The sequence below is a fragment of the Pseudomyrmex gracilis genome, unplaced genomic scaffold (genome assembly GCF_002006095.1).
Source record: "Pseudomyrmex gracilis isolate BER0280 unplaced genomic scaffold, ASM200609v1 scaffold_198, whole genome shotgun sequence".
In the NCBI taxonomy this organism is placed as follows: Eukaryota; Metazoa; Arthropoda; class Insecta; order Hymenoptera; family Formicidae; genus Pseudomyrmex; species Pseudomyrmex gracilis.
In genome coordinates, this window is record NW_018020782.1 from 87,345 (window position 1) to 99,869 (window position 12,525).

Below are 12,525 nucleotides of genomic sequence, written 5' to 3' on the forward strand. Positions count from 1 at the left end.
GTGACAAAATCATAACGAACATCTTTTTGCATATATGTAAAGCCTCTTGCACAATGGACGGAATAGCGATAACGATAGAAATAACAAAAGTTTTAAAGAGTTTATATTTAAAAATAAAGGTAGGAACAGCGGAATCTAACATACAAAAATACACATGTATCAATGCAGATCAGAAAATCGGAATAAGCAATAGCGATAAAATTTCCGACGAGTTGAAATTCTGTGTTAAAAACTGTGTTATTTCTATTGCTATTGCTATTCCTTCCATTGTGCAAGGGGCTTAATACTTCTATATTGCTAGTACGGTGCCGACCTGGGTACCGATTGTGTATTTATGCGAAGTAGTGAAAATGACAAAAGTGAGAAAATTTACTAAAATATCTGTGTGATTTTATTAGTCAACAACTAGTAAACTTTCTCACTTTTGTAATTTTCACTACTTCGCATAAATACACAATCGGTACCCTGAAGCCCAAACGTTACGGTGCAGACAATATAGTAGCCTCTCTCTCGCGCAAGGTCCAACTGCTTTGTGAGCATGCGCTTACATTTTTTAAAACATGTTGATATGCGTATCACATGCACCGTGATACGTATCACGCACCTACGTGATATTAGTGATCGTATGAAACAGTTACGTGAAAATTGCGAAGAATTAAAGAAACTTCAAGAAAATTAAAGAAGGAAAAGGTAAACTATAAAGTATATAATAAGATGTGCGAATATAATTTTATATACTTATAACACACAATTTTGTACTATAATAGCAAATTCGGCAGCTAAAACTAAATTGCGATTTTTCAAATTTCAGGCGATAATTTCATTAATCTACATGGTTCGCGATGGTGCGAATTTGTTTTTTGTGCAAGAAGAAAGCAACGAAAAATGCAAATTTTACAATACACAAGTAAATATCTTAGACATAAAATGTGTATTTATAAAATGCTATTATTTTCTCTAATTTAACTTAATTGCATATATTATTACATTTGCTGCAACACATGGTTAGGTTAAATTATCAAGCAAATTTTATAACACATTTAACAGCATGATGAGATAAATAATTATTTGCAGATTTCCAAAAAAGAAGTGAGCATTCGAGCACAATGGTTGCATGCCTGCAAATTATCTGATAAGGACAATGTGACGCATGTATACATATGCTCTGATCATTTTATACAGAGTGACTATAGACATAGTACGGATCTGCTGTGCCAAAAGAAATGGTTATTGAAACCAGAAGCAGTCCCTTCCGTTGGTGTTCTAAATCGTCCAGCTACCAAACTGCAGTTCCAGTCAACATTCAAGAATGTTATTCAAGAGAAACGTAAGTTTTTAACTTTTAACTTTTTTTAACGTTGCTAGTAAATATTACCTAAAATTGTAACAGCTTTGATTCACCATTATTCATATTGTTTTATAGGATCATTGCCTTCGATTGATGCTCTTCCAACTTTCACAGCAGTTACTTCTAATGTCAGGGAATCAGAGTTTGCATCAACATTTAAGGATGTTATTCAAGAGAAACGTAAGTTTTTAACTTTTAACTAGTTTTATTGAGGATACTAAATACTAAAATTAGTTGTTTTTAAATATATTTATATTTTTAAGAGTGTAAATTCTTACATATTGTTTTTGAATTGAAATTTTCAATTCTTAAAACCATGTAGGATGCTTGATTTGCATCACGTATATGAGAATACCTATTTCCCCTTTCCAATTAATTTAGAACTTATATTGCGAAAAAAATTAATTGGGAAGAGAAAATGGGTATTCTCATATATGTGATGCAAATCAAGCATCTTACATGGGGTTTTAAGAATTGAAAATTTCAATTCAAAAACAATGTGTAAGAATTTACACTCTTAAAAATATAAATATATTTAAAAATATATTTATCTGCAAAACATCTAGCAAACGGCTCTTATTACCTTTGAAATTTATTATTAGTTTTAACTGCATGAACCTCAATATCTTAATTCGTTTTTAGTTGTTTCGTTCTTAGTTGTTTTTGTTTGTACGTTATCCATGTTGCTTTATTAATAACAGGTCATGACAACGAACAGCAAAAGCTGTATGCTACTCCGAAGAAACGGAGATTTGCAGAGCCTCGGTACATATCCGAAATTACAACTTCCGATTTTTCATCACCTAAGAGAGCACGAAGAGTTATTAATATGGTGAACAAAACCTATAAAGAGAAATGTAATTTGATCCATAATCTGCAGAAAAAAAATCAAGCGCTGTGTAAACGCATTACTACTTTAGAGAAATTGGTAACGCATTTGCGTAAAGAAGTATTAATGTCAGAAGAAGATGCAGACACTTTAATGGTACAGTATCAAAATATTATTAAAATATTATTCTATCAAAATATTATTAAATGGTTGAATTTATTTGGATTTATTTCATGATTAGCCACAGAGACAAGCTACATCGTGCTAGAATAATTAAATAAAATAGAATAAACAGACTCTGATTATTTTATATTAGTATTTCATGCACAAAATCTTAAAAGGATTGTTTATAATGATGTTAATGTAATTGAAATTATAAATATTATAAATATTAGAGTTAGATTAATCCTATTGTTTTAGCATGTTGCTCATTGACATTTATTACATTCCACTGTAACACATTTTGTCATCTCTAAAAATAAAATAACAGGTGAGATTTTATTTTTAAGTCTTAAAAAAATTTTTTCCAGATTTTACTATTACATTTTTTTCTAATTAATTCCAGGTAGAAAAATTTAAAAAAGAGTTATATTCATTGATTAGTTTAAAAAAGAGTGTTTTAAAGTATTATTTATATATACAAAAAGACTATAAGCTGCGTGGACATCAGTGCAATCTTTATTTTATCCTTTTCTTATAATTCACATTCAATTTGATCTGATCTATTATGTACGTCCTTTTATGTATTTACTTCTGCACAGTCGTTTCTTTTTTCTGAAAAAGAAGATTATTGATAAAATACTTATTTTTATGAAAATTTGAAACAATATGTACGAGATATTTTATGTCAAAATATGCGAATGAACATTCAAGCACGTTTGAGCATTTTTCTTTCTCGCGTTATTTCTGTCTCACTTTCCAATGCTTTGTCTCGCTCGCACTCGCTTAGTAGATGCGCCTGCGCATAATGACGCTCGACTATCTATGTCCATATTTGGACTTCGTGCGTCTCTTTCTCGGGCCTCGTGCCTCTCATTACGAAGATACGCGACTAGCAATATAAAAGTATTATATATATATATATGCCTTTTTGACGGCTTTGTTATTTCATCGTATTCAGCGCTAGATGGTTTGTGTTCTGCCATCGTCGATTCTCGAAATATATGGTCGATATATGTTCACCCGTACAATATAATCGAATCTCGAATATTTAACATCGTCATGTTGGAGACGTTTTATCAAATAGAACATCTAAGAACTTGTAAGATCTGAGATAGACGTAAGATCCCATTATGAACCAGATTCGAAGGAAAGATGTATCAAACTATTAAAATATTGTAAAACAAACTGTGCAAATATACAAGTAGGAATATTTTTTATTAAATCGATAATGTGATACGTATCAATATTTGCTTGTTTATGCAATTATACAAAGTTTGTTACTAAGAACTTTTTTGTTAATAAATAAATATAAATACATATACATGTATACAATACTCTAATATATATATATGTATATTTTTATGTACATACATATATTATGAGCTTGTTCAGTTTCCTATTGAATTTGAGAGATTATCACTGTGTGATAAAACTACTTTTAAAAATCCTCATCACGGTTTCACAAAATTGTGATTTAATCGCAAGTGATAAAATCTCCCAACTGTTGTACAATTTGTATGTTTTTCTTCAACGTAATCATTATCAATAACACATCGGGGGACATCGAAACGGTAGGTAGATATGACGTTCAAAGTTAGAAACAAACAAGCAAGCCGAAATCAGAGACAACGAGAAAAGAGTCAGTTGTTGTTTGGTGCGCGACAAACAAGAAAGTAATACCGAAAACAAAAAACGTATAACCGGTCAAAAGTTAGAATCTCTTGAAATTGCGGGATAGAACAAAGTCACAATAAATCTACTAAAATGACGCGCGTCAAATTTCTCAACGTCTTACATACGATATTGCATGTGCAACGTCGCGCTAGACCGAAGAAAAGTAAATTTTCGATCGCGCTTGACGAAAATACACACGTCGAGTTGTTGCAATACGCGCAGCCAACCGAGAATATTCCCGGCCCAAAAGCGATACCTTTATTTGGCAACTGGTTTAGATTTATACCTCACATAGGTAAGAAAATTCTTTCTTCTCACGCCCGGTACTTTTATTTGCTCGATTTATAGTCGTACTGTTCGAGAAAAGATTTAAATGTAAAATTCAAACACACGCGCGTGTCCCGTCGTTTCGACATTGTAACATCGACGTTTGTATAAGAGGAATACGTGTATAAATAACTCTTTACAAATTGTCTGTGAGACTCCACGCGAGTTTAAAATCGAATATCGCGAGAAATCAATTTTTTTTCAATTTTGTTGTTTTGAATCGAAAATTTGATTCGATTCTGCGTTGATAAAAAAACAATTTGAAAAAATTTCACGTTTTGAAGATATAAGCGTTTAAAAAAATTATTTTTTACTAGACACCTTGAAATTTTTGAGTAGGTCTGAAAGACCCATGTCTGTACGCGAAGGGTTGTAATGTACACGTGATATTTTATATTCCAGTGTGTGTGTGTTTTTGTTTTTACTTTGATCTTAACGTGAACTTAATTCGTGCGACTTTTATTGACATAATGAGATGAGATAACGAAATGAAACGTGATGAACGTGATAACAGGCGAATTCGATAATATGGATATTGTAACGCAATTCCGCGCGCTGCGCAAGAATTACGGCGACATCGTAAAAATGGACGGCTTGTTGAATCGTCGACCGTGTGTCTTTCTGTTCTCGCCGGAGCTGTGCGAAAACATGTATCGCACGGACGGCCCATGGCCGATGAGGATCTCTTTGGAGAGCTTGCTTTGCTATCGCAAGAACAGGGAACATATCTATCGTGGACAGTACGGCCTCGCAGTAAGGTCAGAGTAGACATGATAATTGATGAAAGAAAGAAACGTGGGACGAGAGAAAGAAAACGAAAACAAAGTCTCGCTTTGTTTACTTTTTCTGCGTTTTTTCGTGCAATTTTCCGCAATATATGCGTCGGAAAATATTATACGTCAATTACGCGCGCAATGTGTGCGCCGCCGTCTTTTCTACTGTCGCTGATGTTTTGTTTTTCTTTTTTTTTTTTTTTTCATCCTTCAGTCAGGGAAAACCGTGGCAGGAGTTACGCACCAAGGTAAATGCGCACATGATGCAACCGCAGGCAATTGAAGCGCACATCTCGCAGATTAGCGAGGTGACCTACGAATTTGTGAAGATGATGAGAGCGTTGCGAAATCCCGAAACTCACGAATTACCGAGTAACTTCAAGAACGAACTGTTCAAGTGGTCTTTGGAGTGTAAGCGCGCAAACGCGTCGCACGTTTCAAAGTTTTTATTTTGACAACCCGAATAAGAGATGAAAACATTTCGTTTGTATATAAATTTTTTATATTATTAATATCGCGTTCATACATAAACTCCGTGAATTAATTCTAAACGTTTTGAAACTGATGACGGAGAGATCAACATTTTTTTTACAAGTTTTCGATGTATAATTTTTGCAACAGGCTCGAGCACGATCGCATTGAATTGCCGATTGGGTTGTTTAAATCGGAATCTTGCCCCGGACTCGGAACCGCAAGTAATGATTAATTCCGTGGTTAAAATTTTCAACTTGCTGCACCGTCTGGAAAATCTGCCGTCAATGTGGAAGGTTTACAACACACCGGATCTAAAGCGACTGTTTCATTTGCTGGACACAATTAATGAGTATAATAAATACGTTTGAATGTAACAGACTGTACTCGCGAATATACTGCGCTCACCGTTATTTATTTACATTTTAGAACTTCTCAAAAATACATCGAGCAGGCTAAACTGAAATTTCAATGGAAAACGCACAACTATACGCAAGATTGTAGCGTGTTGCAGAAACTTTTGCGCATTGACGAGAGAACGGCTCACACAATGGCGCTGGACATGCTAATGGGTGGCATTGATACGGTAACTGCGAGATTTGTCTCCGTGGACGTTTCTTATCGACGCGCACACACACACATCGATGAACAAACAGCTCCTGAAACGAAACTGCGATTCTTTCTATTATATAAGATAAATTGATAAATTAATATAATTTATTTTTTTGATAATATATAATTATAATATTCAATGCGATAAAAACAAAGATAATTAAATATTCGTTGAAGAAATACATAAGATACATTTGTTAATATATGTATTACAAAATATATTTGTTAACATTGATGTTTTTTAAACATCGACTACATGTGGGAGTAAATCAATTCTATGAGAAAAACAATTATGTGACCATTAGTGTAAACAAATATCTTCTGCAGGTCGGCAACACGGCCGCTGGTCTGCTGTATCACATCGCAATCAGTCCAGACGTCCAGGAACATCTGCGAAGAGAAGTGACGACCCTGTTACCGGACAAAGACTCGCCCATTACGATAGACATCCTGAATCAATCCAGGTACGCGAAGGCCTGCATTAAGGAGTCCATGCGAATGTTACCCGTCACCAGTGGCGTCCTGAGAACCATGCGACAGGACGTTTCCATAGGAGGATACAGAATACCAGCAGGAGTACGTTTGTTTTCTCTCACCATTTTATCATGAGTAATAATAGGAATGTAAAAAAAAAAAAAAAATTTTTAATTGCACAAAACTTTGCAAGAGAAGTTTAGCACTGAGTGCAAGAAAAAAAAAAATAAAACAAAACCTACTCGCTTTAACAGCCCTTGCTCGTATCTCTTTCAGTTTAACACTATCGCCTGCCACCAGCTGATCTCGATGGATCCCACGCAGTTTCCGCAACCGGACAAGTACTTTCCCGGACGATGGTTGCGGGAGAACTCATTATTCAAGAAAGCGCATCCGTTTGCGTACATGCCCTTCGGATTCGGTATTCGTATGTGCATTGGCCGGAGATTTGCCGAGATGGAACTTCAGACGTTGCTCTTGGCAGTTTGTATATTTTTTATAAAACATCTTTAGTGCCGTGTGTGTGTGTGTGTGTGTGTATTGTGTTGCGCTTCTGCACAATCTGTAATCGATCAATTACGATAACTAGATCTTTATCAGAGATAAACGTGTGTAGAAAAGAAAAAAACAAAAGAAGCAGATCAATTAAAAGAGCGCGCGTTTCTTTCAGGTCGTGCGAAACTTCCGGATTGAATGGCATCACGAGCCGCTCAAATTCGAGGCGCAAGTAATAAACACGATAGTGTCGCCGATGCAATTCAAACTCATTGACGTGTAGAAACTAGTCTCATACAAGTCCGGCGCGTCGTTTGAATATTTTCAACAACTGTGACATAAATTTATTTCAAACATATTAATAACGTATATAAAAAAAGCTTGCGCATGCGTATTTTATCCAGTATACTAAACGTTTTTTTATTTTATGTGAACAACTACTTGATATATAACCTGTTATACATTTGTTGACGTAGTTAAACACTGAAAAACAAATATTTACAAATGGGATTTTATGAAATAACTATGATGTTATAAATTAGTAATAATAACGCAAGTGATAATAAACGTATCCTGTAATTCGATAGAAGTGTCTTTATTGACTGTTCTCTTTTTTTTTTTTTCACAGCGCTAATATTTCAAAGCGCGCAATTTTACATTACTCGGAACATTATGCTGCTTGACAAACGTTAATTTCAAGCAATGTGTGATATCATATAACAAAATATATTTAAATATATATGTTATATACATAACCGTGATTAAGCTATTGTAAGCAAGAGCCAAGAAGCCATGACTGTACAACATAACAATTATGTAATGTAAATTCATAACATATTTAGTACATTGTAAAAATAAGATTAAAAAAAAAGCTGACTATTAAACGAAAAATGTAACATAACATCGTAATTTTATTTATTGCAATAGTTCCCGCAACAAAGTGCAATATACAGTCGTTCGTTTTTTTTACTCGCGCGAGATGAATTTTATTCGCGACGTAAATAGAAATATCAATATCTTTATAATCATCAAAAAAAGCATTATCTAATAGCAAACATTTGAACTTCTATCAAAGAAGTTTAAGAAAAAAAACAAAAAAAAAAAAAAAACAAATAGATCGAGTATGTTCATCAGGTAATTGTCAGGTAACTACAGAATTTGTCCGTTTCCGTGGTAGAAGCGGACAATATTCCGAAAACAAAGAACAATAGATATAACTACTTATGTACGTAAAAGCTTCATATATATTACTATGTAAAATATATAACTATATAAGTGTTTGTTACTCTTCTAAGTTTTTTTTTATAGATACATTATGCGTAAGTTATTTAGACGTTATATTGGTTTTAGTGTTTTTTTTTATCATTTGTAAAATTACTCAATAAAAAAACGGAAGCGCTCACGATACTCGAAGCAACGATCAACAATTAATTTCGGGATATGTCGCGCCAACAATGTGATAAACGCTTTAACATTTGATTAATGCAAAGGTTTCTCGCAATCAACCTCGATCTTTCTCTCTGCACACTTCGCGATGAATTTGGTGACACAATCTACGAATAGGAGTAATAATAAATCATTCTCAGAACAGTCGCGAATATACGTAAAAAAACAAACAACTCTTTCAAACAATCGAAATCATCAAAATGTTTTCGTAGTTCCGATTTCGCTGCCGTGATGACTCGAAGCCTTTGATTTTCTATCCGGATCCATTGCGATCGAAATAAATTCCTCGGAAATTTTCTTGTCCAGTCCCGTATAGGTCTGTGCCAGATCTACTTGATCCTCGCCGCCGATCGATGACGTCTTTTTCGACGACGACTCGTGCTTGGTCTCCCGCTTTTTCTCCGATTCCTCCGTGTTCGCGTTCGACTGACGTTTGTGTTTGGTACGTAACTAAATTCAAATGATCGATTACTAACAGATTATCATTCGCAATTAGTAAAAAAGAATAAAAAGCAGAAGGTGCATTAAAAGACGTGTCCAAGGAGATGTTTTCGTGCGACATCTTTTGTGTGTATGCCGAGCTATGGTCTCTTTTAATGAATTAAAGTTCTGATTGAAGGTCTGGTTCTTGTTAATATATGTCGCAGCTGAATTATTTATTTTAGAAATTTAAAATTAAACTTAATGTAACTTCAGCCACCAATTTATTAAGATGTGTTAGAATTTCGCCTGCTTTATATGCTCGAAATCTCACCAATTGAGACGGTGGTCGTCCGGCGTAAGCGGGCATGTGGGGCAGAACGGGCATGGCAGCGTACGGCGTCGGTGCGGGCATAGAAAGAGTTCCAGCGGGCACAAATCCTCCGGGCGGAAAGTTGCCGGGCCCCGCTGAGATGCCGTACGGCGGCTGTAATTGCGCGCGGCATCCTTTTATATTACAGTCATTCATCGTCTTTCTTATTACAGACATTACGAACGCAAGAACTGTGCAGAGAGATGCTTGTTGTGTGTTACAAAATTCGCGCGCTATTTATATATTATGCTTTTTTTTACAAGCAACATGCAATTATTCGCAATTAACTAAACCCGTGTGTCCCTTATATCTTCACGTAATTTCTCTCATTTATTTCAAAGCGACTTATGCAACAATCCCGTCACAAATGTCGTTTGCTCCAATAAACACGTTTATACACGTTGGTCTTTCCACGATGCGAGATTTTGTTTTTTGTTGTTGCACACTCGGATACGATAAAGCGCGCAAAGAGTTTCACTTGCGGGAGTTTCTCTTCGGTTTGAACTTTCTAGCGCGCTTGTGTCACTGACCTATCTCCCTACTCTCCCGTCATCCCGGCCAAACGAAAGGTCGAACGATTGTTAGAGGTCATGGGAGAAGAACAGGTCGCTTACTTGAATAATGGGATGCATCGGCATCGTCATCGGTCGCACCACGTAGAACGGCGGCTGTTGGTTCTTAGCGGGCACGTGATTCTGCGCGATGACCCATTGGTGGACCATGTTGTGCGTCTTCAGATGGCCGTCGCTCGCCAATGCCGTCTCGTCCGCGGCGTTCGCTCGCAAACAGCCGCACAATTTCGGTGTCAAGGTCAGGCAGCTGTAGCCGGACACCAGCAGCTCCGCTACGCTAGCTACCAGCAGGCCGATGCTCGCCAGCAAACCGGCCAAGCCGTCGTCCACCTCCACCACGTTGTTGTTGTCAACCTGAAACATACACAGGAATTTCCTCCTTCAAGCTATCTATTGATCTCATTGCTGTATTAAAAAAGTACATAAAAAAATAGCAACTAATGTTAACATAAAAATAAAAAACATTTTTAAAAACTACAAGAATATTACGATTTTCAAAATTGTTTTTTTTTCTTTTTTTTTCTTTTTTTTCTTTTTTTTTTTTTTTAGTAAATTGCAACAATAATTCGAACAACAGTTTCAAGTTGCGCGAGAGCAGAATTTCACGAGAAAAAATGTTTATTACAACGCGCGCGCTAATGCTTGCGCTAACTCGGGTATTTAGCGCAAAATCTGCCCGCGAGTTACACACGACGGTAATTTCCTATACGTTCCACAGCCGCGCGATCCGTGGAATTTCATGGTGCTGGCGAGACCTGACCGCGTTTTAGCCTTGGCATTGGAAACTTTCTCCGACGGTCAAACGGTTTCATCAGGGCATGAGCCATGTTTGCCAAAACCGGTCAATCCGATCGGCCGGCCTAACACGGCCGATTATTCGCAGCGAGGCGTTTTGACAAATGCGGCGAGCGAGGATCACAAAATCGTTAACTAAGCCAATTTCAAAATATCGCGTACTTCAACAATGAGTCCTTATTTTTAACAGACAATTATATAGAAGACGTACCGAGAGGGTGAGAAGTGACATTTCCGGTGTTCTCTGCGCATCCCTTACAACCGCCGTCAGAGCTGTTATGGCGGCCATGTTCGAGAGGGCGAGAGCGATCAGGCTGGATGCGAGATGAGCTGACGAGAAAGCAGAATTTGGTTTGGTGGACGACGTTGCTAAAGTTGCAACCACTCCTAGCGAACCGGCAACTAGGGCACCCGCGCCCGCCCAAAGTCCCGCACCGGAACCACCCAAAGCGGCGCCGTGGACGAGCACCAGAACGCCAAAGACTACCAGAACGACACCTGGAAAATGCAAAGTAACACAAAATTATCGATTTCTTCGATTTTTTTTGGAAAAGTCGTACATATTTTTTTTTTATAATATATAAATAAATTATCAGATATTATTTATTATATTATTTTTGTATATTATATAGACTGCTCTTGATTTTTTAAATTTTAACTTCGCGTTTTACTTGAGGCGAAGTCATTCATGCCTGAAATAAACGATCCTCGATCGTTTGACCACGTCGGCGACGTTTGATTAACGAGCGAAATTTCGCGTGCAGAATCGAACTCCGCTTTCGCACGACAGTTATATCGTGCAATACGCACCGCGACGAGAAACAATCGCGCGTTACCAGTTTTGTCCTGGATTCGCGAGCGAGGTAACAAATTGTGGATTTTTCAAAAATGACATGCGCTATGCCTCGCAATCGAGCAAAATATGTTGTTGCGCGACTTTCTAAGTGAAATGTTTTCACTCTTACGTACGTACAGATTTCTGATTTATGTATGTACACATACATTTCGTTTCGTGATTTCTCGAAACGCACGCACGAATTTTGCCGCACAGTAACATCGCCGCTTTAATTACTTGCTTGTATATCACGTTGCGAAACTAATTGTTTTAATTAATTAATTTCATACACACAAGGATTGTATTTGTAGAGAGCATACATGCGTCCGTTTAAAGAACATTCTCGAGAAAAAGTTCGAGTTCAAAAGTAATGTTCAAAAAAAAAAAAAAAAAACTGACCCGACTGATGCGCGGAACATCGTGTCGGTTTTAAGCTTAAAATTGTTTCTCTGACACTCACCGAGCAACAATTGTCCGCAGGACGTAAACATGAGCAAATTCGAGTCGTCCTTGATCTCGGAGATCGCTCGCAGATCTTGCCGATCTTCCGAGCGCTTCGGCGGCTGTTGATGATGATGATGGTGGTGCTGCTGCTGCTGCTGTTGCTGCTTTTCCGGAATGAGGACATCCTTGGAATGTTTCGACTCCAGACAACTCTCCGGCTTTGACTCCGAGTTCACGGAGTCCTTCGACTCTTTCGAGTGACTTGAATTGTGACTTCTCACCGTGGAATCGAGCGCGACCGTCACTGCGTCCTCCATGATTCCTCGCGCGATTGAAATCAGCTGTGCATCGTTGACTTTTATGATAATCGCGTGTCTCTCTCTCGTCGCGATTCTTATCTCACTCTGTCTCTTTTCTCCGTCGTTCGGAAATAATTTCCCGTAATTTCCTCGTAATTTCGTCTTTTCGTTGAAGA

General features: G+C 36.9%; 3 protein-coding genes across 6 annotated transcripts; 2 read left to right on the forward strand and 1 right to left on the reverse strand.

Moving 5' to 3' along the window:
• The first annotated feature begins 523 nt into the window (after positions 1 to 523).
• LOC109858332 lies at positions 524 to 2,761 on the forward strand. Of its 4 annotated transcripts, XR_002250610.1 has the most exons (7): positions 539 to 690; positions 812 to 907; positions 1,075 to 1,327; positions 1,424 to 1,528; positions 2,050 to 2,333; positions 2,598 to 2,667; positions 2,743 to 2,761. XR_002250610.1 is itself a non-coding variant. In XM_020435465.1 (6 exons), exons 2-6 carry the CDS (start codon positions 833 to 835, stop codon positions 2,443 to 2,445), a joined length of 744 nt encoding a protein of 247 aa, XP_020291054.1. In that variant the 5' UTR covers positions 539 to 690; positions 812 to 832; the 3' UTR covers positions 2,446 to 2,566. The 4 variants fall into 4 exon arrangements, 3 of the variants coding, with proteins under 3 accessions (XP_020291055.1, XP_020291053.1, XP_020291054.1); XM_020435465.1 differs by lacking the exons at positions 2,598 to 2,667; positions 2,743 to 2,761 and adding an exon at positions 2,419 to 2,566; XM_020435464.1 differs by lacking the exons at positions 2,598 to 2,667; positions 2,743 to 2,761 and having other exon boundaries at positions 534 to 690; positions 2,050 to 2,568.
• Positions 2,762 to 4,838: 2,077 nt separating this feature from the next.
• On the forward strand, positions 4,839 to 8,274 carry LOC109858327 (cytochrome P450 CYP12A2-like). The gene is made up of 7 exons (XM_020435457.1): positions 4,839 to 5,098; positions 5,328 to 5,524; positions 5,735 to 5,936; positions 6,014 to 6,170; positions 6,524 to 6,772; positions 6,947 to 7,153; positions 7,341 to 8,274. The coding sequence occupies exons 1-7, from the start codon at positions 4,839 to 4,841 to the stop codon at positions 7,446 to 7,448; spliced, it is 1,380 nt and encodes a 459-aa protein (XP_020291046.1). The 3' UTR covers positions 7,449 to 8,274.
• On the reverse strand, positions 7,745 to 12,380 carry LOC109858343. The gene is made up of 5 exons (XM_020435485.1): positions 12,067 to 12,380; positions 10,983 to 11,269; positions 10,019 to 10,330; positions 9,366 to 9,518; positions 7,745 to 9,061 (listed from the first exon to the last, which is right to left on the reverse strand). Exons 1-5 carry the CDS (start codon positions 12,365 to 12,367, stop codon positions 8,807 to 8,809), a joined length of 1,308 nt encoding a protein of 435 aa, XP_020291074.1. The 5' UTR covers positions 12,368 to 12,380; the 3' UTR covers positions 7,745 to 8,806.
• Between the last annotated feature and the right edge of the window lie 145 nt (positions 12,381 to 12,525).